The 24038-nt window shown below is 39.6% G+C and overlaps 1 protein-coding gene across 7 annotated transcripts in view; it reads left to right on the top strand.

The window, feature by feature from the left end:
• Positions 1 to 24038, top strand: part of Trio (trio Rho guanine nucleotide exchange factor) — a 344029-nt gene that overhangs the window by 231031 nt on the left and 88960 nt on the right. For all 7 annotated transcript variants that reach the window (XM_020179766.2, XM_074077719.1, XM_074077720.1 and 4 more), the window contains exons 22-33: positions 1544 to 1738; positions 1834 to 1949; positions 2695 to 2761; positions 3436 to 3545; positions 5016 to 5085; positions 6174 to 6263; positions 7538 to 7630; positions 8978 to 9089; positions 10185 to 10375; positions 12368 to 12469; positions 15639 to 15781; positions 16345 to 16444. In XM_020179766.2, the coding sequence (XP_020035355.2) occupies positions 1544 to 1738; positions 1834 to 1949; positions 2695 to 2761; positions 3436 to 3545; positions 5016 to 5085; positions 6174 to 6263; positions 7538 to 7630; positions 8978 to 9089; positions 10185 to 10375; positions 12368 to 12469; positions 15639 to 15781; positions 16345 to 16444 (1389 nt within the window). The remainder of the gene's footprint in view (positions 1 to 1543; positions 1739 to 1833; positions 1950 to 2694; positions 2762 to 3435; positions 3546 to 5015; positions 5086 to 6173; positions 6264 to 7537; positions 7631 to 8977; positions 9090 to 10184; positions 10376 to 12367; positions 12470 to 15638; positions 15782 to 16344; positions 16445 to 24038) is intronic.

The following is a 24038-nucleotide window of genomic DNA, read 5'->3' as shown; positions in this document are numbered from 1 at the left end:
ATATCTGCATGTACATATTAAGTAAGGAGAGAAAAAGTTAAAGCCATGGGGAAAGGAGTGGTTGCAATCTTGATAATGAGGTCAGGGGAAGCCTCTTTGAGAAGCCTTTAGGCTTTGCTTAAATGAAGTTTATGCACAGAAGACTTACTAGCCTACCAGGCTTTGCTTTTAGGAAATCTTTCATATTTTATCTTGTATCTTGTAATAAATATCAACCTATTGGTGTTACATGCTGCAACTGATAGGTTTTGTGATATGTGTTCTTCATGTCCAAATTTTCCTTTGGCTTCTTGTTTTTGTTTTCTGTTTTAATGTAGGCAAGATACACTGTCTGTTTTTTTAATCTTCTCTATCCCAGGCACTTAAAACACTAAATAGCTTTTATAGCACCTTAAAGATATGCATACAATAATTTGCAGCACTTCCTCCCATGGATGACCTTTGTCACAATTGGAGAGATATTAATAAGCAAAATTTAAAAAGTATCCCTGGCCTTTGGAGCTGAAAGAGACAGACAATAATCTTAATAAATAAATTACACCCTGCATTAGGAGATGCACAGACATGAATGAGCTCTGGAAATATCTACAGGAACAGCATTCCAGGGAGAAGCACCAGTAAAGGGCCAGAGGAAGATGTGAGCCAGGAGTAGGTGATATGAGGACCAGGTATTCAACCCCAGGAATTGTTGTGAAATCTGAAGTGTCTTTATAGCTCACTTGATATAGGTACCCAAAAAGTTCTGGCTCAAAACACATTTTATAAATTAGGTAGTTTATTTTGAAATCCTATCATCCTTTTGGTGATTTTTAAGGTCAGTTTCTTGACTATTCATCATTAAGATTTTCCAGCTAAAGCTTAACTGAGAAAAGTATGTTCCATATCAGAAGGTAACTTCTTCAAAAATGCCAGGGACTCTCAAAGGAAACCTGGTAGTAATCAGTGAAATGGATGTGATTAGAAAGATGTGTTGAGAAATAACAGCTAAATGAAGATTTAGGGTTGGCTTTAACTGTATGCAATGTAATAAAGTTTTGCTTTACTTAGTCAAAAGTCTTTTCTGTGTACATATAAAGTGAGGTAGTTCTCAAACAGGAACAAAAATTTTAAAGCCTCTATGAAGATAATTTCCTGACTAGTGAATTTTCATTTTTATCTCTTGAGAGTGTGCTGTAGAGGATCTTCCTTGGGATTTGGTTGTGTGCCTTCTTGCCCCGAGAGAGCCTTGAATAAGGTGGGCATTCAGACCCTCCTGAGTGGGACCCTTCATTTGTTCTGCAGATTCTTACTGAGTACCTACCAGAAGAAGACATTGTTAACTGATAATCTAGATTCTTTCTTGAGTCCATAAAAACGCCATTCACAGTAGAAGAGCTGAGGAAAGATAACAAGTCTCGACTGAGGAGGGTGGGTCGGATATACTTGGGGCCACGAGCCATTTTCTCTGTTAGTCTCCGTGCAGGCAGGTTGCCCCTGCCACTGTTGATTAGTTTCTGACAGTTGGGTTCATTTGCTTCACAATACTTTCCTGTTGTTTTTGCAGCAAACCAAAGAGAGAGTGAAGCTATTGATACAGCTGGCTGATGGCTTTTGTGAAAAGGGGCATGCCCATGCAGCAGAGATAAAAAAATGTGTCACTGCAGTTGATAAGCGATACCGAGATTTCTCTCTGCGGATGGAGAAATACCGGACCTCTTTGGAGAAAGCCCTGGGGATTTCTTCAGATTCCAACAAATCGGTGAATTGCTTTGTACAGTCTGAACAAGTCATGGTCTTCTTCCCAGAGTCATCTCTGCTGATTTAATTCACTGGCTTCATTGACTCTCGTTCCAGAGTAAAAGTCTTCAGTTGGATATCATCCCAGCCAGTATCCCTGGGTCAGAAGTGAAGCTTCGCGATGCTGCTCATGAACTCAATGAAGAAAAACGGAAGTCTGCCCGCAGGAAAGAGTAAGCTAGTATTTAAGAATCTACCAGTATTTGCTGAAAAAGTGAAGGAAATGTCATCTGCACAAACAGGCTTCTGTGTGTGCTTATGGTTAAGCAGCTCTGAGACTTGTTGCTCTGAACGTGCTTAGGTTTTGTAGCACAGACTTGAGTGTTGCCACTGTCCCCTTATCACCTGATTCACCTTGTCTTCTTTTTTTCCTTCTAACTCCCTTTCCTATGACATTGATAAATTGCTTGTCATTAATAGGAGAAGTAACTAATAAAACAAACATAGATGTTGTCAGTATACGATACAGTACTTAAATAAGGACAAAAGATTGCTGTACCCAGTAGTTCCCACCCTCAGGCAGTTTTGTCTGCTGACAACATTTGGCAGTGCGAAAGAGATTTTGGTTGTCACCCGGTGGTGGGGGGCAAGTCACAGCTGCCATCCAGTGGGTGGAGACCAGGAAGTTGCTAAGCATCCTCCAGCCTTACAGCATAGTTATCCTGTCCAACTGCCAGCAGGGCTGAGCTGAGAAACCCTGACCTATGGGTACCTCAATAAGATATTTTTAAAATCTCTTTTCTCCCTTTGAATTAGTAGATGAATTATTCTGTCTATCCTGATTTACTTCTCCAAAACTGTTACTTTAGGCCTAATACGTTCCCTCTTATTAAAAAAAAATCTCCTTAAAAGTAGGTAGAAAAATAAGCATGTATCGTGACTATGAACTAAACTGCTCACTGTCTTACTCTATTTAAGGTTCATAATGGCTGAGCTAATTCAAACTGAAAAGGCTTATGTGAGAGACCTCCGAGAGTGTATGGATGTAAGTAAGCTTTTACTCATTATTTAGATTGAGTTTAACCTTGCTGTTTTATTCCTACCTGTTGGTGGTTATTTGAACAATCACAGTTTTGGGGTTCACGTTTCTGCTCTCCTGTGAAGTTCTAGGAGTGCTGTTCACTCATTACAGAGATGACACAGCATTTGTCCTCATTCTGCTCATCACATGATGGCCTGGCTGATGTTCTCTTTGTGCAGAATTTTACAACAGCTTCAGAGAAATGTGCCTGCTAATTATGATGGCAACTGATACTCAGTAGTATCCTGAATAGTTGTTACCTTGTGACATAGGATAATTCCAAAATTTGAAGCTGGGAATAAATTTAGATCTGAAAAAAAAATAGGAAGTCTTCTTGACTGTTAAGAGCAATTGCAGGCCCATTTCCTGCTTGGGGAATAGGAAATGCTTCTCTCTCGCTTTTCTCCCCACTGTTCCTCTCCTAATAAACTGTACTGTTACTTTTACTCCAAAAAAAAGCAACTGAGGGGATGTTTTTAAAGAAGCGTTTATGTTTTATGAAGGATTCCATTCTTCAAATATACTTTCATTCATTAATACATTAATTCTGAGTACATATTTACAAGTGTCAAGAATAGCTGTCTCTGGAAAGTTTGATGTTGAATTTTATCTGATCCCTCTGTTTCCTTCCTGGCCAGACCTATCTGTGGGAAATGACCAGTGGAGTGGAGGAAATCCCACCTGGCATTGTAAACAAAGAGCTCATCATCTTCGGAAACATGCAGGAAATCTATGAATTTCATAATAAGTGAGTGACTTTAACTTTGGGGAATGGTTACTCTTAAAATCTAGGCTCTAAGCTGAAATTTCATCATAAGAAATAAGTTTCTAGTTGAACAATAAGCAGATTTCAGTGGTCTTGTTGAAATTTGAATGCAGCCTATTGGTATTTCTCCCAAAGACTGACGTTCTAGAGACTTTATTCATACTACCCAACTTATATCTGTACTTATTTCCTGCAGAACTATGATTAGGAAAACCAAGAACATTTATGTAGGAACACTAACTTCTCTCAGGTTACTTCGTAGGGGTAAAGGAAAGAAGAGCTCCCCATGGGGCTGCAGGCTGGTGTTGTTTGGCCTTTTATTATAAGAAGGAAAGAGGAACTTTGGAAGAATCCGTGTGCTCTTACTAAAATTAGACACACTCGTCATAGGCCAGAGGAGGTGCATGATTTTATATTATTTTTTAAAATTAAAAATTTTTTTGATTGACATATATTTGTGTATATATATATGTTTGTAAGATAGAATATGATATTTTAGTTTACATATGCATTGGATAGTAAGCAGTTCAGAGTATTTAGTGTATCTATCATCTTAAACTTTTTTCCTTTATGGTAAGTGTATTCAAAACTCCTCTCTTCTATTTTGAGATGTACAATGCATTATTGTTAATTATATTTACCTTGCCATATCTTAGAACACCAGAACTTATTCCTCCTATCAGACAGTAACATTGTATCTATTGACTGACTTCTCCTCCCCACTCCCTTTCTCTGATAACCACCATTCTGCTCTCAATTTCTGTAAGATCAACTTTCTGTGCCTGGGATATCCCCCAGGTCCATCTATGTTGTCACAAATGACAGGATTTCATGCTTTCTTGTGGTGAATCCGATTTATGATAGTTACAAAAAGCAAATACCTGGGAATAAATTTAACCAAATTGGTGAAAACACTCCACAATGCAAACCAACCATCCATGAAAGAAATCAAAGAGGGTACAGATAAAAATACAAAGTCATCCCATGATGGGATTGGAAGAATGGATGTTTATTAAAATGTCCACACTGCCCAAAGTGATCTGTAATTTCAATGCAGTCCTCAAGAAAATACCAAGACATTCTGCACAGAATTAGAAGAAAAAAAATCTTGAGAGCTGTTGTTCTGCTTACCCCTCCCTACACCCCAGTTAAGGGGTGAGAATGTTAAACAGAACCTTCCGATGGAGTATTTATATCCTAAATCATAGCCCTAGCTGTAAATACTAACATTTTCCCAGAAGTAGCTGCTAGGTTAAAATTTCTGTTAGAAGGTGTTTGAAGACTAAACTGGTTAGCTGTTGAAAAGTTAACGGTAATTTATCCTTGTTAAGAGTTACAAATTCTATGAATTCTTGAAACCTAGCGGGTACAGATTTTTCCATTTATCTCATAGCTCACTAGTAAAATGTCAAAAACACCTTCATGATATGATAATATTTTTATTTTCTCCAGCATCTTCCTGAAGGAGCTGGAAAAATACGAGCAGCTGCCAGAGGACGTTGGACATTGCTTTGTTACCTGGGTAATGAGACCTCCTGCTGGGGGTGGCACGGAGGGAAGTTAGAAAGGATGCCACTCATTTCTTTTAAGTCACCATCTGTGGATATCTCTGCCCATACAGAAATGCACTTTTCCTTAAAGAATTACATGTCCTGCTAGCTGATGATATGGAATGAGGCAGGGGTTGTTTATTGTTGTTTTGTTTGGCTACTGGTGTTGTGCTTGCAAGACAGATGCTCTACCACTTGAGCCACACCTCCAGCCCCTTTTGGTTTGGTTACTTTTGAGATAGAGTATTGTATGTTTGCCTGGGCCACATTGGACCACAATTCTGCTGATATCTCGTTTGGCTGGGATGACAGATTTGTGCCACCATGCCTAACTTTTTGCCTGGGCTAGCCTTGAATTGCAGTCTTTCCAATCTCTACTTTTTCAGTGGCTGAGATTATAGGCTTGAGCCACTGCACCTACCCCAGTTTTGGTTTTGTTTGTTTGTGGTTTTTTTTGTGGGGGGGTTGTTTTATTTTGACAGTACTAGGAATTGAACTCAATAGTCTCCCTTCCACTTGAGCCTGACCCCAGTCCATTTGCTTTTAGTGTGTTTTTCAGATAGGGTCTCTTGCTTTTTTCTGGGCCAACATCAGAGCTTGATCCTTCTGCCTCTGCCTCCTGAGGTAGTTGGAATTACAGGCATGTGCCACCATACCTGACCCAAGAATGAGTTTTTAGTGACAGAAGTGATGGCTTGAAATAGAACATTTAGTATGCCAGACCTCTGCTTTTCCCTGGGGGTTCACTGATTGACTAGTGTCCAGTCCAGAGGGGAGGCAGGCATGCAGGACTTCTGCTGTTAAAGCCTGCAGTAGAGGTTTACATAAGCCACTGTGGGAAGAGGCAGGACATTAGCCTAGCTCAGACTTGCCAGGGAGGAGGACCGTCCGGAGTGCGTGGTAGTAGCCAGAGGTGCCTCTCAGTTCCATAGGTTTCTTTTAAAAATACAGTTTCTTTTATTTGAGGCTTATGTTTTATTTTCTTATAAAGAGTTTTCCCACTGTTACTTGTTATGGTTTGAATAAGAAACTCTGATTTTCTTTTTCTTTTCTGGTATAGGCAGACAAGTTTCAGATGTATGTCACATATTGTAAAAATAAGCCTGACTCTACTCAGCTGATACTGGAACATGCAGGATCTTACTTTGATGTAAGTAGTAGATTACTAAGAAAGCTATGAAATTTTTCAAATTATATTTAGTGTGGATAAAATGCAACATTAGTCATAATATTCACTTAATTGCTGGTATAATTAGTATTTTCATTATCTTTCAAAGTGATCTACCAGTAAAATTTTATGACTGTAACTACTAGAATCAATTGGAAGATTCATCAGATTCATCATGTTCTCATTGAGTAAACGCAGGTACAGGTCATCTGTTTTGTGAAAAGTACTGCAGGGAGATTATTTGTACACAAGAGGATTGAGCCTTACAATACAATGTATAAAATGGTTTTTTGGGTTTCCAGACTTAGTAAGTGTATGCCGAATACATTTGATTGATGAAAAGGTGCTTTTGAATGGTCTGTACACATTGGTGCACAAGGTCATGAGGATATTGGACCTATTTTCTGTCTTTATGTGTGGGTGGACAAGTGTAACAACCTGTTCTTACCTGGGAAATTAGAATAAACTTCAGTTTCCGTTTTTCAGATGAGGTACTATGAATGATCCTGTTTTAGTTGCCATTCTCATGAACAGTAATTATACATTAATGCTTTGGTAGATATAAAGCCTTCTCCCAGCAGACTCTCTTTTCTTTGTAACACTACACATGCCCTTCATCTTTACCATTAGATGAAATCCAGCACCTTGGCTACATGCAGACTTAGAACTATTTAAAACCTTAGCTTTAAATCAAAGTTATTCTAAAACCCCTGTGTGCTGAGACATCTCTTTAGTTATAAAGGAAATCATATTTGCTGAGAAATGTTACATGCCTCCAGTATTCAGGTAGAGTTATTTAATTTTTTAAAGAGGGTTTCAGGTATAACTTCCCAAATATCTGTTAATCTTCAGTTTGCTTCTCTCCAGCAACAAGCATTACTTGAATACCCATCCAGTGCTCCTGTAACTCTCTCATTTGATGCTCAGCATGGTGTGCTAAGCAGCACAGGCCACCTCCCACCTTCCCAGGCATAATCCAAACAGCCTACAACCTCATGCATGTAACTGACAAATTACAAGTGCAAAGCAGAAATCCCTATTTCTTACTCCTGTGCTGCTTGCCCACCTCCTTTCTTCCAAAGTAAAATTTTAGAAACAGGGAATCTTCCGCTGATATTCTAACAGTCTTTTAAGAAAAGAGAACTTTATTATTTTAGCAGAAATAAGCACTTGTCATGTATTTGCAAAGCTAATGTAGTGATACAGCCATCTAGTAAAAGATAAGGCCTGGTTTTGTTTTATTTTATTAAATACAGGAGATACAGCAGCGGCATGGATTAGCCAATTCCATCTCTTCCTACCTTATTAAACCGGTCCAGCGAATAACAAAATATCAGCTCCTTTTAAAAGTATGTATGAAGTATCTTCAGCCTGCAAATTTCATAAATTATGTATTACTATTTTGACATCTTTTCTCTATATGTATGTCTGTTACCCTAAAGTTTTTTTTACAAACACTTAGCAAGTTAATTAACTGTCTTATTCACTGCCATTTCCTGCCCTGCCTAGTTTCTTACTGAAGCAGTTAAGTAAGAGTGTATTCCTTGATGATACACCTGAACTGCCCTTGTCTGTATATAAAAGGAAACACCAATGAGAAGTTGTCAGTTTTTGATCCTTTAGCAGCTCTAGTTCTCAGTTGCAGCATGCTGGCTGTGGTCCAGACACTGCCATCCTGTTCATGAGTAAAGGTGCTTGCCAGGTTACTCAAACCATCCAGGGTGAAGCCAAGGCTGACCATAGATAGCATCCTGTCCCTCTTGTTGATTACCAGGACACAAGACTGGTCTTACTGGTACTTATTAACCATAGTCATAAGTACCCCAGTAAGAAGTACCTCAGAGCCCACCATGATGTGAATGTACTATTCCTGTTATCATTCATTTAATAATGGATGCTCCTGCCAGTAGCCTTCAAATGCAATTATATTCCTAAATCTCCCCAGGAAAGTGTAATTCAGCCATTAGAACTTTCCTAGGCATCCTACATACACACAGGAAAGGCATTTGATTCGTGCATAATACTATTCTGCTACAGTGTCTGACTGGTCCAGAGTAGATGGGCCTTGCCTCAATGGCACCAGAGCTCAAAATCCTTCTGGGAGTGTGTGGGTATCATGGCAGGTGGACTCTGGCTTGGCCATCAGCTGTAGCTAGTAGCTGATCATACATTGCCATACTAGTAACATTTTTAGTTGTCTTTTTTTTTTTTTGGCAATACTGGGGTTTGAACTCACTTGCCAGGCAGGTATTTTACCACTTGATACACTGTATCAACCCTGTTTTGTATTGTTTTTTTTCAAGCTAGAGTCTCACAAACTATTTGTCCAGGCTGGCTTTAAACCATAATCTTCCTGATCTCTGCCTCCTGAGTAGCTAGAATTATACATGTGAGCCACCAGCGCCCAGCTTTAGTTGTCATTTTTGAGACTTGGTGGTTGACAGGTATACCAATATCATCTTGAATTATGACTACATCTAGTTTACTCTGATGTCCTCATTTGAGCAGGACAAATCCTGTCATGCATTGAGTAAACAGACAATAATTCATTTTATATGAGAAAATTTGTCAGATGGCTGCAGTCTGTTTTTAACTTGAAAACTATGGGTTTCCATAGACTCTTTCATTTCTTCAGAGATCTTGTTGGCAGAGCATTTTGCAATCCTTCCCTAGTCCATGGTATTGGTCTTCTACAGGAGCTGCTCACATGCTGTGAGGAAGGAAAGGGAGAGATTAAAGATGGCCTCGAGGTGATGTTGAGTGTGCCAAAGCGAGCCAATGATGCCATGCACCTCAGCATGCTTGAAGGTAATAGGACTTGCCACATTTCTGATGGGCATATGTACAATTTTTACTATGCTGTTTGTAAATGGATTTCCTTGTCTCTTGATTTGAAAACAGTTGCTCCCCACTCTGCACTGTAGTAGCACTTGGTGTCACTTACCTTAGGCTACCTGGCCTTCTTGCTAATGGAGGGGTAGTTGATGGATGGATAGATCAAGCCTCAAGACTAAAACCTTAAAGCAGCTTGTATGCATTGCTAGAGCTTGGAACATAGTGGGTACCAAATATCTGCTAATACAGTTGAATTTGATGTAAAACATAATAAAGAGAAATTAGATAAGTATGTTTTAAAATTTTTATAATATCCATGGGTATCTCTGCATTTAGTAAAACTCCTTCTGCAATGCAAAGCTTAGATTTATCAGGTTAGAGAGAATTATAAGAAATAATCCTGCCTCAAATGCTTTTGCTAGCCTATGTCATTTCATTGGTAACATTTTTAAGGCCTCTGTGCTGCTGTGTATATGGAGACCCAAAACTAAAAAGCCAAGAAACTCTGATTTTTCTTTCTCTGATGTAAAATGTGATGACTATATGGCACTTCTACAATGAAAGGAATAGCCACAATGGCCCACTCATGGCCAGGGCAAGAAAAAGCATAGGTGAACAAGGGACAGCCAGACTGGACCTTGGGCAGAGTGTCTGGGAAAAGTTTTCAGACTGAGGAAGAAAGAAAATACCAAGACTGGAATGCAGGCAGTTGAGGGAGCCATTTTGGATAGATGAGGTGGTTCTGTGGAGGAATGCTGTGAGTGAGGGATGAAGAGAAGTAGAGAGTCAGGCAATCCAGGTCTCAAGTGATATGAGTGTCAACATCACAGGGGATAGAACTTAAAGGAATCACAGAATATTTTTGAGCAGGGAAAATACATACATACATACAAAGTGATGTTTTAATTACCCTTTGTAAAACATGTCAGTGGTACAAAGACTAGAGCCAGAGTCTAATCTCAGGTCTAGTCAATGGGCATTTCATAGATGTTGAAATAATAGTAATAATATTTTTACATGGTTTTTTACTTTTCTTTTAAATTGACTTGCCTCCTTTTCATGTTGTAGGGTTTGATGAGAACATTGAGTCTCAGGGAGAACTTATCCTGCAGGAATCCTTCCAAGTGTGGGACCCAAAAACCTTAATACGAAAGGGTCGAGAACGGCATCTTTTCCTTTTTGAAATGTCTTTAGTGTTTAGTAAAGAAGTGAAAGATTCCAGTGGGAGAAGCAAGTACCTTTACAAAAGCAAATTGTTTGTAAGTATATGCCTTCAGAATTCTAAGTCTATAGGTAACAAAATTGCAACATTTTTTTTTAGGTGGAAAAAAATTACTGTTTGTTGCCTTCAGTTTAACCTCCCAAACTATTCTAAAATGTGAGTCTGAATTGTGATAACATTTTCATCTTCAGTAAAATTCTTTGCCACTCCAAGTCCACTAGAGGGCGTGCTGGAGTTTCATGGATTTAGAAAAAATTTTTCTAAAACTCATTGCATCTAACTATAGGATAAGAAAAAAAATTTATAAGTGAATTTAAGTTGTTTATCTCCTGTGTGCCTTAAAGTAAGCTTTTGTGTCATTGTAATTTTTTTTTTTTTGGGTGGAACTGGGATTTTAACTCTGGGCTTCAAACCAGGCACTCTACCACTTGAACCATGTTCCAGTCTTCATTGTAATTAATGTTGTAATCCGTAAGCATTGGGATATATTCAGGCAGCCTTATTGGGTAGCTTGCTATAGATTCTTAATGAGGGGGTTTAATTTTTTTCATTAAAAATAAATTTATGAAAAGTAAATGTACAAATAAAATTGTAGTTATCTATAATAGCAAAATATCATTGTTAAAGAAAATATGTATAATCAAAAATAAAGTTTAAAAGATCACAAGCCCTACCTTGTAGAGACAGCCCCCCTGGAGCATCAGCAGCTTCAGTGTCTTAATTCCTGTTTTACCTGTCAGAGTGCTTCTGGTGAGAGAAGTATGGGTGGTTTCATTTTGTTACCCTGTCACACTGGCCAGCCAACCAGCCTCTACAAAATCACATGTCTACTCTAAAAAAGCCTAAGGCTAGGGGAATCCTCCAGGTCACCTCAGAGGACTGTCGATGTAGTATTGCTGGATAGAGGTAGGGAGAGAGGAAGATTGGTGAGACAAAGGAGAAATCACCATCTGAAAAAGAATAGAATATGTCATTGAATTCAGTCTCTATGGAAGATGTCTTATAAATGTTGGTAGATGTTTGGAATTTCGGTAACCTACATGTTACAGTTTTTTTTATTATATCTGTCTGTATGTTAATCAAACTCCCAAAAGAATACATACCCCAAATATAGACATCATTTTAATAATAATAATCTGGAGTCTGTGGATTTAGTCTAATGGTTTTCATACCAATTTCTTTGTCTTACATTCTGTTGAGATTATCTTTTGGCTCGTAGCTTGACGTAAGTCATTTTAAGTCACATTCTGACTGGAAGGGAAAAAGTGCAGTGTTTCTGCCTAGATACTAGTTGGTTTTAATCTGCCCTTAGAAACCAAGCTAGTCTGTTTTAGAAGCACATCTTAATTTATCTTTTAAAAATTAAGATTCCATCAGAGGCTACCTTTGGAGTTCAAGATTATGAATCACTTCCTTTGTTAGAGGGAGAATGCATTAGGGGTGGGTTTGATTGTAGGGGAGGAGCTGAAGATGTCACCCTTCAGGCATGCTATGCATATATATCAGAGAGCCATGTTGTCTTTTAGTCCTTAAAATTACTGATGTTACTAAAAGGTAACACCACTGATAAAGAAATTAGGAAGTATCTGAACTGTTAAAACATTGTTTGCCTTCTGTGAAGATACATCATTAATGCTGATAATTCATTATGACAGCCATTTCGGAAAAAATTTGTAGAGGGAAAACTCATTTTGTCGTATACAAGATTGAAAATGGTCAGCTGTTGATTTTCTTGATAGTCAAATTTTAAGATTTTTTGGTTTCCTTCTTCTGGATGTTCTGCTTATTGACCTGCATCAGGATCTCCAGAAGTGCTCAGAGGAAGTAAAAGATGAAACTACTTTGTGTGATCCAAGAACAGAATTTTCCCATTTTAACTCAGGAGATACAAGATTACCTATTAATGTAAAGGAATTACTTGTTATAACCCAGCACAACCACAAGAAACCAAACTGTTTTCTTTATCTCTGTTCTACATCCTGCCAGAATTATACTGTCACCTAATTATATAATTATCTTTTTTATATAGACCTCAGAGTTGGGAGTTACAGAGCATGTTGAAGGAGATCCTTGCAAATTTGCACTGTGGGTGGGGAGGACACCAACTTCAGATAATAAAATTGTCCTTAAGGTATGTTCATTTCCATTTGGAGGATGTGGTGAGTGAAAAGTTTATTTGGCTCTGTATGCTGTTTTTCTTGTTGAAGCATACGGGTTTCCTATATCACTTTATTGATTTTTTTGTGTGTTCTGTTGAGATTGTAGACTGCCAAACAAAAAGTAGAATATAGTTTGGTATTCTGGCAATGAACTAAATTTTGCTTCCTTCCAAAAGAGTAAGTGAAGGAAAATCCTTTTAAATATCTCCCATTGTTCTACTCCTACAAAGCATTAGTTGATTCCTTGAGAGATGCAAGAAGTTGAAGTATGGAAAGAATGAGATATAGACCAACAACTAATTGCACATTTGACCTTGAGTTTCAAAATGGAAAAAAGACACCTGTGCATTTGTGAAGGGCTTTAACAGGATATTAAGGCCAAATGTGCCAAGTCTTCCCAGGGTCCTAGCTCTTTCCCTTTCTAGTGTAGGAGCAAAGTGAGAGGAAAGATGAGGATCAGTGACAGGGCTTAAGACTGTTATTTAAAGTTGAAAAACATGAATGATGCTTTTCCATAGATAGTCTTTGGGGAAGGGGATATCTTTGATTTAAACTCTGTTTTAATTATACTAACTTTTCCTAGGAGTAGCAAAAAAACTCTTAAGGTGTCTTAACATACTTTTGTAGTTGAGAAAATACAAATGGAGCTCTTTTAGAGCTATTTGGAAAGACTGTAGTGACGTCAGGATGTTTGGGGGGAATATGTAGCTAAGAATTGCTAGACTATTGAGCCAGGCACCAGAGGCTTATGCCTATAATCCTAGCTGCTTGGGAGGCTGAGATCTGGAGGATCTCAGCCCAGCCTCATCCCACCCAATAACTGAGCATAGTGGTGCACACCTATCATCCCAGGCTACTTGGGAGGCCAAGATTCGGAGGATTATGGTTCCAGGCTAGCCCAGGCAAAGAAGTTTGTGAGTCTCAGTGGAAAAAAGTTGGGCAATATGGCACACATCTGTCATCGCAGCTACACTGAGAAGCATTAAAATAGGAGTGTCACAGTCCAGGCTGGCCTAGGCAGAAAGTGAGACCCTCTTTCCAAAATAACCAGAGCAAAAAGTGCTGGAGGTGTGGCTCAAATGATAGAGCACCTGCCTAGCAAGCATGAAGCCTTGACTTCAGACCCCAGTACCACAAAACAAAAGCAAGCAAGCAAAGAAAAAACTTGTGGAATATTGGAGAGGAGCCAGAAGTGTGGTGGGATTCTGGTGTGAATTTGCACACAAGCTGTTGTGTCTTGCATGCTTTCTGATTGCTCTTTGATATTTCCGGTATTCCTAAATTGTTCATCTGTACATCGCTCTTGCAGAGCCTCTCTTCAGTGACTACAGGCTGGAAGCCATTATGGTCTTTTTTAACATGTTAACAGTGATTGTTTTGCAGTGAGTATATTACTACCAACCCAGTGTGTTCTTGTTTTTACTGGCATAAAGCCATGTAAAACATGAATTGCACTGGTAGCTAAATTTTGAATAATGCAATTTTTCTAAGTTGTAAAGTTGTGAAAGTGTACTTAAGATCTTAAAATTTCCAATTTATATAAAGTATCCAGATGAACTGCAGTGGTAGAAGCAGGTACTTCTAAGAAATAGTGGCAGATGTGGACTGTTTTCATTAAGATATAAAGTGTTCATGATAGTTGAAGAATAAGACTTTCCCAGATGAAAATTTTCTGGAGAATTTTAAGGAACATTTTGCTACTTCCAAGAAGGACTAAAGAAAATGATATGAACATGAATTTCAGAGATTGCTTTGAGGGGATGTGGTGGAGACGGTGGTAATAGAGATGGAAGTGGCATTGTGACAATGATGTGATATAAATGGTGGCATAGATTGTTGGTGGTGGTGGGGATGGTAGAAATGGTGGTGATGGAAGTAGTGATGGTATGGATGATGGTGGTATAATGGTAATATGGATAGTGATGAGGGTGTAGATGGTAGTGGTAGAGAGGCTGAAAGAGGTGGTAGGAAAGGTGTAGATTGTGTAGATTCTGGTGTAGTAGAGCTGATGAAGACAGTGGTGCTGGTGATGGAGGTACAATGGTGATGTTGATGGAGGTGATGATGATTGTGGTAATGACGATGGTAAAAGAAAATTTTGGTCTTTTTTACTTACATAATCTGGAAAGAAAAATTATATTTGTAAGTCCTCACTTAAACAGTTTGAGATTATACTGAATATGAAATAATTTATTCCTTAGCCAAGTGGTGCCTTTCACTTGACACTTTAGTTGAGTTACCTTTCTCCTACAATTTCTGAAAAATGGCATCTTTTTAATTACTCTCCATAAAAGTATTGATCAATGTGCATGAGAATTTTCTTCATTTCTGAACCTTAGTTACAGTTTTTGTCAGTTATTTCCAAACTCTACCAAGTGTTCTTTCTCCAGTAATTTTCAGTGACATTTTGGTTTGGGAGTGGCTGTGTTTTCACATTTCTCCAGGACTGCTTAGGTCTTAGGGCTGGAAAATGATGGATTATTAGAATAGTCATAGATCCGTAATGACATAGGCTACCAAATAAAAACAGTGTTGATGAAAAATATTTAAAATTAAAGTCATTTATTTGGTGGCAAATTAAGCATTAGGGTGCTTGCTTTTCTGCTAAGTTTTTGTTTGTTTGTTTGAGTTTTTGTTTTATTTTTTGGTACTGGGGTTTGGATTCAGGGCCTACACTTGCCAGGCAGGTAGTCTAGCACTTGAAACATACCGCTAGTCCTTTTGCTCTGGTTACTTTTTAGATAGGGTCTCCCTTTTTGCCCAGGCCAGCCTGCACCGTAGCACTCCTATTTATTCTTCCCACTGTAGCTGGGATGACAGGCCCGTACTACCATATTAGACATTTTCTGTTGGTTGAGATGGGGTCTCGCAAACTTTTTCACCTAGGCTGGTCTGGAACTGTGATCCTTCCAGTCTCTACCTCCCAAGTAGCTAGGATTACAGGAGTGAGCCACCAGCACCTAAGAAGTTAGTTTATATATGGGAATTATCCTAGTTCAAACCTAAGTACCTCCAAAAAGAAGAAGGAAAATTGGAAACTGAAACAGCATGGGAAACTTGCATTGTTGGTGTCCACCTGTGTTGGTACAGGTTATAGAAAGGGCCCTGCTGTATCCTGAATGATTCTGATACCTTGTTCAGGCTTCCAGTATTGAGAACAAGCAGGACTGGATAAAGCACATCCGAGAGGTCATACAGGAGAGGACAATCCATCTGAAAGGAGCCCTGAAAGAGCCCATTCACATCCCCAAAACAGCACCAGCCACAAGGCAGAAGGGAAGGAGGTAAGTGCCCACACACGTGGGGCCTTTTTGTAAGGAACCTTATTTACTGAGGAGAGAGCAAAGCAGTGTTAACTTGCTATTTCTCTCTTAACATTATGAGGTATGTGTTTTAAAACACCATTCGTATGTGATCATTTTTACTGATGAAACTGCTTTTCAAGTAAACTGCTTAAAGTAAATGACAGGCTGTATACAAATCCCCATTGTTTCCCCTATCCTACCCCAAGCATTACCCAGTATATATCTATAAATCACACATGTGGCCTTAGACAAATTATGAAGCATTTAGACATTTTTGTTTTCTTGTTTTTAAAATGGAAACGATCCTATCAAGTGTTTTTATTATGTTGATTTTGTGGAATGATATATGGTAGATACTTGGTATACTGCCTAGAAAAAAGCCTGTGCTCAGTACAGAATGATTTAATAGAATATTGGTCACAGGAAGTATTGCAGATTGGCATGTATTTCTTTCAGCAAACCTGTTATTTCTCCAGTGACTGACTGATCTTACCAATCCAGCAGTGTCAACTTTCCTACTAAAAGTTTCTTTGTACCACCAGGGATGGAGAGGACCTGGACAGCCAAGGGGATGGCAGCAGCCAGCCTGATACAATTTCCATTGCCTCCCGTACTTCTCAGAACACACTGGACAGCGATAAGGTAAGCTGCCACTGCGCTTCCTGTGAGGTGGCCAGTGCAACTTCTGTATGGTCATTTCTGCTCCTTTCTCTCTGAACGTTACAGGTTTTTGTCGCCATTCTCAAAATAGTTACTGGGTGCTGAGAGTGATGTCAGGCTCCCAGAGCAGGGGTAGAGATCTTGAGGGTCAGAGTGAGAAAACGTTATTGTTGAGGACTTTCCCTTTTGCCCTTCCCAGTCAGTCACTGGTTGTGCCAGGATATTCAAGGGCAGTGTGCTTTAAGCTTTTGTATTTTATTTTTAAGCCAAAGAACCTATTATCTGAAATAAAATCTTATACAGAACCTCAGTGAATAAAAGTGGAGCTGCTCTGGCTAAAACGGGTGCTGGCATCCTCCAGGGTGGCCTGGAGTGCTCCCTTAGAACTTTGGGCACACACACAGATCACAGAAAATGTGCCATAGAATTGGACTGCAACAGTGATGGCATTGAAGGAACAGATCTTGTCAAAAATATTTATGCATGTATACCTTTTTCAGAAGTGGCCCAGAGTATCCCATGATTTTACTTTTTTGCTTGATAGAATTTTAAAGACCTGCAAAATAAATTGGCAATACAATTTAGAATTCTGGGTTTATGAGATGGATAAAAGAAGGGTACTGTGTGAGGGCATTTATCTTGATAGTGTTCTGTTCCTAAGATAAGCAGATGATCTATTTCTAGATTTCTAGACCAAATTTTTATTAAAAAAATAAAAACAAATAGGTAGACAACAAATAGGTATTTTATTGAAATCGCTAGTGCTTCAGAATGTCTGAGTTTCTCACTTCCCAATGCAAGCTGCACTTTGTTACCTGAGGCCCAAGTCACGATCAAGAGATATGGGGGTCTGCTCCTCCTCAACAGTCCCAAAGACTGCTTGTCCATCAGAAGGAGCAGTGTCCTGGCCTCCCCATCTTGGAAAATGAACTACTGGAGACACAACCCAATACTGGAGGATTGTTTTAGATGGCACATCTGAACAACTCAGACTTCAGTCATTTCTTACTCAATTTTGCAGAATTCATGGTTTCTGACATTGTAGTTTCCAGGACAGAAGTAAGTAAATTTAAAATACTGCTCTGGTACAGTGATTTTATTTTCAAAATCCTTCTAGTGTGAGTAATCAGGCTTTTTTCATTCTAACTTTTTGACTCCACTAAATAATAAGTCCTAGAACATAGACTACCTCACATAATGTAACTAGAAAATAAACAGAATGTCTCATTTTATTTAATTCACAGCTTATGTATTAGCATTTAGCAGATACTTACTTCTTGCCAATAGTAGTAACAGTAAGAAGACAAGTAACATGTTCAGCATGTTATTTGTTACCTACGAGCATTTCTTTCTGAAACCCCACCCAATAGCCATTCACTTGAGAAGAATATAGTTTGAACTTGGAAACATTTTGTTGGCGTAATACTGATTACTTTCGGGATTGTTTATTTCTTGAATAGTGGAGGGATTGAGTCACCTAATCAGGTTGCCTGAGACTGCCACCTGGAATGAAAACCAGATGTAATAGTTGCTAAATGTGAGGGGAGATGGCCACTTACAATAGAGTCTCACAGACTCTATTTGAGAATCACCAGCAAACCCCAAGTTCACATTCTTACAAGATATGTTCTCATTTATCTACTCTGGATTTACCCTAGATATGGCTTATAAATTCATAATAAATAAATAAACTCGTTGTAATAAAATTGCCAGTGAGATAAATGTAAAAAGTTATACCTTGGAAGGTTAGTTAAGACTTTTCTGTAGGTTGACCTAGAAAGCAAGGCCACTTGTTTTGTAGGTAGCTTACAGATAAATAGGTGGCTATGGGAGTCGGGAAATGTCCCCTCCATACCAGAAGAGACTCTTAGGTCTCCAGCTTGTCATCCAAAGGTAGATTTGCCCAGTGTCACACCTTGTCTACTGCCAGATGGAAAAGTCATTTGCTAGTACCCACCCCATCCTAAACCCCCAGCAAGCCCCGGTCCCCTGGGACATGTGGCAAATTGTAAATTGCAGGAGGCTCCCACAGAAAAAGGTTCTATCCTGGAGTTAGGAATAGTAAAACTAGCACTGCTTCAAGTCTTTTGTAATATGGTAGGGCTTATGTGAACTTGGAGTACAGCCAATTCTATTTGTACCCAGTATGAGAGAAAGAATAATCACTACTGAAAGTATAGGGTTATAGAAATGAATCATTTTACCCTGAGAGTCTACTGGGACATTATAATTTAAAAGAACTACCCTTTAAATATTTTTATCTGTGAAGATAACTCAATGATTTCTCCTTACCCTCATCCTGTACATTTTCTCTGAAGTTCACTCATGAGCTCAGCAATCCCTGAAGGGCCACTCTGCCATGGCCTCCTCCAGCTGGAGGTCAGGGAGGCAAAGGCAAAGCTCGTGAGGACCACAGCAGCTCACTCAGCAGCACTCATCCTACCATTCCACAGCTCCTAACTATGTCAAAGTAGTGGCACTCCAAGTCCTTTTCTTTTCTTTTTTTTAATAGATGTAGCATACATTCCCTTTAATATCTCAGTGAGACCAGAGGTCTTAACAGACCTTAAAGAACAAAAAGGGCTGCCGTGTCTACCTCTAGTGTTAGAAATGAGCTGTGGTCTTCAGCTCTGGCCCTGTGGTAGAGATTAGAATGACCTTATTTGAGGCTGGTACTCAAGGGAACGTCCCCATTGTGCCTTGTAAGAAAGGAGCACATTTTCTCCCCACTGTGCTCATGTTTGTGGGTTCTCTACTTTTGAAAGGTTTTCTTTAGTCTTTGCCTTATTTGTGCTTCTCTCGCAGACTATTTTTAGATAGGTAGATGATTGGGAAGAATGCATTGTGGAAATTCGGGTGTCCTGCCCTGAGTCAGCATGTGAAATGCTCTGTCTGTGAAGGAGGCGTAACCACCCCACCCCCTTTTCTCCAGGGAGACTAACTTCTCCTGAGTCTTGAGGTTCTCCTTACATGTTTCAAGGTTAAGCAGCCTCTAATGGAATAGGCAGATGGGTCTGTCAAGGGAAGTTTCTTAATGATAGTCTGCCTATTTGACTTACTTCATGATGTCTGCTGTGAATTAGTTGTTATCGTGGAATTTGGTTTCATTTCAGAAACTAGGGGGATGTTTTTGACTTGTAGAATTCTGAGGGAAACAGTTATCTGTCAGAACTATTGGTTTAGGGCAAGAATGTTCAAGCGGGGCTGCAAAACCACCCTGTTTCCAGGGAGCAGTGTTAGCAGAGCTTTGATGGACTGCTACAGGCTCCATGAGCACATTTCCTACTTTGAGAACATCAGCTTTAAAATATGCCATATTTTTGTTCCAGAAGTGAGTTTAGCACCGATTCTTGCTCGTATTCATGGCACTTAGCTCATAAAATGATATTAAGAAAATGTAATTTGGATTCCAAAAAAAAAAATCAAATGCTTTCCAGATTCTTATCTCATTTGTCCAGAGTGCATCTCCCTGAGGTAGGGAGGAGAGTACTGAACCAGCCATGGGAGATGAGGCCAGATGAGGTACAGAGCCAGAAACAGAATGTGGATTTAATCTTCTGTCTTCCAGACCTTACCATTTCACACTAGAGCTGAAGGTGGAGCTAAGTATTCTTGGTGTATTAAAGAGGCATTTAAAGCTTTTTCCTCACTATTTACCTTATTAGTGTGTGATTTATATCTTTCAACTGAAATATATGCCATGAGGAAAAGAAAAAACACAGGAATCAGATGCTTGATTAATTGAGATGGAGGTCTCACTAACTTTTTGCCCAGCTGGCCTTGAACTGCAGTCCTCCCTTGAACTGTTGACCTCCTGAGTTGCTGGGATTATAGGTGTGAGCCACCATGCCTGGCAGTTACACTTATTCTTAATTAAGCTACACTTAATTGTGTTGGGGGACATAAAATTCCATGTAGTTTTTAAAGTCAGCAAGCTTTTTCTGTAAAATGATGTTCTACACTACAGAAGCTTGGTTGTACTTCTATAAATTATAGTCAAAGTAGTCTGTAAAGTAGCTAAAGCCAGTATATATTTAAATTTGGCTTGCCTCACAGTCTTGAGAAAGGAAATACATCTATTTAAACACGCTTGTACTTCTGCTGAGGGGCTACTGCATTCCTCACTCTGGGCCTGGGCAGGGCTCTTAGCTCCCCAGCATGTCATGCCGATTTGCCCCATGTAAACACAAAATTCATGAATTCAGAAGCCTTTCACAGGGCAGAGCACTCACCTCGATTGATCTGCTGTCCTCAGAGTATATGCAGAAGCCGTGGAGAACACAGATCATGTTGGAGAGCAGGTGGTGAGTCTGGGAGCACTGGAAATGTGCCCTGCATTTGCAGCGGCCTCGCGTGCCTTGAGCACCGCTGAATCTTAGCTGTCTGTGTCTGCAGTGGCTTCCTGCTCCCTCTGTGTTACTTCTGTTGAAGGCCACTGTCTGTGTCAGCCTCACTTTCCTCTACCTGGATGTTCACAGTCACAGTGGATTTAGAAGCTGATTATGCTCGTTGGGAGCTGGCAGCTGGCCTTAGAATGAATTGCTCAACCTTAGTGCCTGGCCTTATGCTCTGTGGTGCCTCACAGCCACATACTAGGTATTGAACAGGTACAGTGACTGCAAAGGAGGGACACTCTTACCTAAGGTATTTTCCTCTTTAATCCTGCTGAACTAGCTGCATTGTGACCATGTGCGTATACAGTAAGTTCAGAGCATTCACAAGATAGGTTCATTTCATTTTAAGCAGCCCTTACTCATGATAGATTACGTGTGATTTTTGTTTCCTTGTTTTGCTAATCTTTTTTTTCTATTTTTCTAAGTGGCCATGGCTTTTTGTATTCTGACTTTTTAAGTGTTCATTTACCATCACAGAATGAATATAATCTTTGGTAACCTTAGTTTATCCAATCAGAAGAACACCCCGTCCCCTCAAGCTAAAATAAAAAAGTCAGATTTGTTTTGTTTTTTTCTTTGACGGTATGGGTTTTAAACTCAAGGCCTCAAAGCATCTGCCATGTGAGTGTATTTTTTTTTAAATGAAGTTTAGTTAGAAATGTAACAAACTAATAAAAGTGTTTATAAAAATAGTGGAGCACTGAAAAGTGCTTTTTGATGTAAATTTTACATGACACATTCAAAGTTACCATTGACAATTATGATGAGCATTGATTTAGACTTGACACCTGCCTTTCCCTCCCTCCTCCTTCCCTCCCTCTGTCCCTGCCCTCCTTCCTCCCTTCCTTCCTCCCTTCCTTCCTTCCTTCTCTCCTTCTCTCCCTTCTCTCCCTCCTTTCTCTCACTCTCTCCTTCCCTCCTTCCTTCCTTCCTTCCTGTCTGCCTTCCTTCCTTCTCTCCCTTCACTCCCTCCCTTCTTCCCTCCCTCCGTAGTTCCCTCCTTCCCACTGGGTAACATTAGCTACTTAATGTTAGTTCTTCAGATTGGTGTCCTTCCTTAAAGACAAAGGAAATCCAGTCAATGGTTTTCTTTGGTAAAACAGTCCTAAGAAGTGTCTTGTTTTCTAGAGCCTAGCACACCACAAAAAGTGAGGCAAGTGCTTTTCAGCTGTGCGCTGCTTCCAGCCCTCATTCCTTCCATGCCACATGCTCTCATTCTACTGTGTTAGAAGTGAGGGGAGACAAGGCATTGACCCTGGTCAACTTTTGCAAACCGAGAAGCCTGATGCACAGGAACTGTCCTTGTTCTGATCTTACCTCTTACATTTGAAATTTGCTTTTTTAGTTGTATCTTTTAAACTCAACCTTTATATTCTATTATAATTCCAGGCATACAATTCACTCAAGGACACCTTCCAAGGTTTCTTTTCACATCACAAAAGCATTGTGTGGTCATGTTAATACAGAGCAAAGAAGTAAAATCCCCAAGTATAATTATTTTGTAGATAAAATGTAAATCTGAGATCTGGTAAACTGATGATTTTGAAAAACATTTTTATAGTTTTTTGTAGTTCTTTTATTTATTTTTTTTGTCATGGTAAACACCCATAATATAAAACTTACCATCTTAACCATTTTCAGCTTCTCACAGGTTTCTTTGTGTAAGAGCCTATCACACTATTAAAAGAGTCCTCTTTTAAACTCTAAGAAGCATTTTCATGAACACTTGTCCTTGAACTTGGCCTTATATAAACCAGCTTCAGCGTTGGTGTGAGCATGGGAGGCCTGTTTGCGCTGTTAAGATGGTTGATGATCAGCACTGCTTCCCTGAAGCTGCCCAGCAGCAGTGAGAACCTGGGGTGTTATAGCATTTATTCAGGGGACTATTCTGGCTGCACATGGTTACCCTTTTTTTTATAACCATTGCCAGTAATGGAGCTACACTTTATAATCCCCTTTAACCAAGAAATCGTTTATTGGCCTACTCTGTGTGAAACCTTCACAAAACCACAAGACTCTTTTGTGAGGTTTCTGAATGACTGGATGTAGCAGGCTGTGCATTATGAGTGTTCACAAGAGTTGATACACTTTGTTCTTTAGGGAAATAATGGCTTTTATTAGACCACATTCCCCCTTTCCTTTTGAATTGCTCTCACAAAACTGGCCAGATACCCACCTGCAATTGATCTTTACTGCATAAGGCCTCAGGTTCTGGAAATAAAATCCTTTGCAAGAGGGCTGCATCACCCACACACCATTTTAGAGAAGCCCTCTCTTCTATGGTAGAACTTGCTCAGACCTCAGCTTGGTGCTTGGTAATTGAAACCAGGTGTGTGCTGTTGTCTATCAGAAATATATGTTCTAGTAACAAAACTGCCTCATTACAGTGTATCAGGTGTGGGATAACATGAGGGTCACAAGAAGGCTGTGACCAAGTCTACCAGGTGAGAAATTCCCAGCAATGGGTGAGTTTCAGTTAACATTGTTAAGGGTTGAGGCATGACAACCATATATGACATGGTGTCTTTGGAAAACATAAAAAGTAGAGTTTTGTTTCACATAGTAATTGTTGAAACTTCATTCTTTTGGGTGAAACACAGCAGTTGTTTATTTCTAGTCATTCTGAGGAGAATTGAGGCAAAGGAACTCTGGTTTGATTTTGCTACTTGCCCATGGCCTGGGTCCTGGGTGCTTCTCTGGCAGTCCTGTCACAGGGCAGCGGTGTGGTCTTGTGGGAAAGGGCACATTGTTGGCCGATGTCTTTAGCATGATTAAGACCCAGCTCAGGAAGGTGAGCCATTGTAGAATGCACAGATTGCCAGCTCTCTGTGTGCACCTTTGGACTCTCTGGACATGACAAGGGCATTTTCCAGCATGAGGCAGGGCTACTCCGTCTTCTTTCTCCTTGGAGATCCTTCCTCCTACTCAACACAGTACTCACTTCCCAGTGCTGCTTCAGCCCTTGTGGTCTGTCTGCTGGTGCCCTTCAGGTGACATGGATACCTGGCCATTCTGCAAATGGAATGCAAGCAGTGAGATCTTGAAGTTATAGAGGAAAAGCCGTATTTCATACTGTTTTTCAAAGGCAGTACCTTCATTGTTAGAGCAGACTTCAGCCTTGGACTATTGTAGGATACAAAGTGCATACAAAATACAAGGCAGGCTTTTAGAGGACCTCCACT

Source organism: Castor canadensis, chromosome 6, assembly GCF_047511655.1.
Source record: "Castor canadensis chromosome 6, mCasCan1.hap1v2, whole genome shotgun sequence".
NCBI classification, from domain to species: Eukaryota; Metazoa; Chordata; class Mammalia; order Rodentia; family Castoridae; genus Castor; species Castor canadensis.
This window is presented reverse-complemented; position numbering and strand designations above follow the sequence as displayed.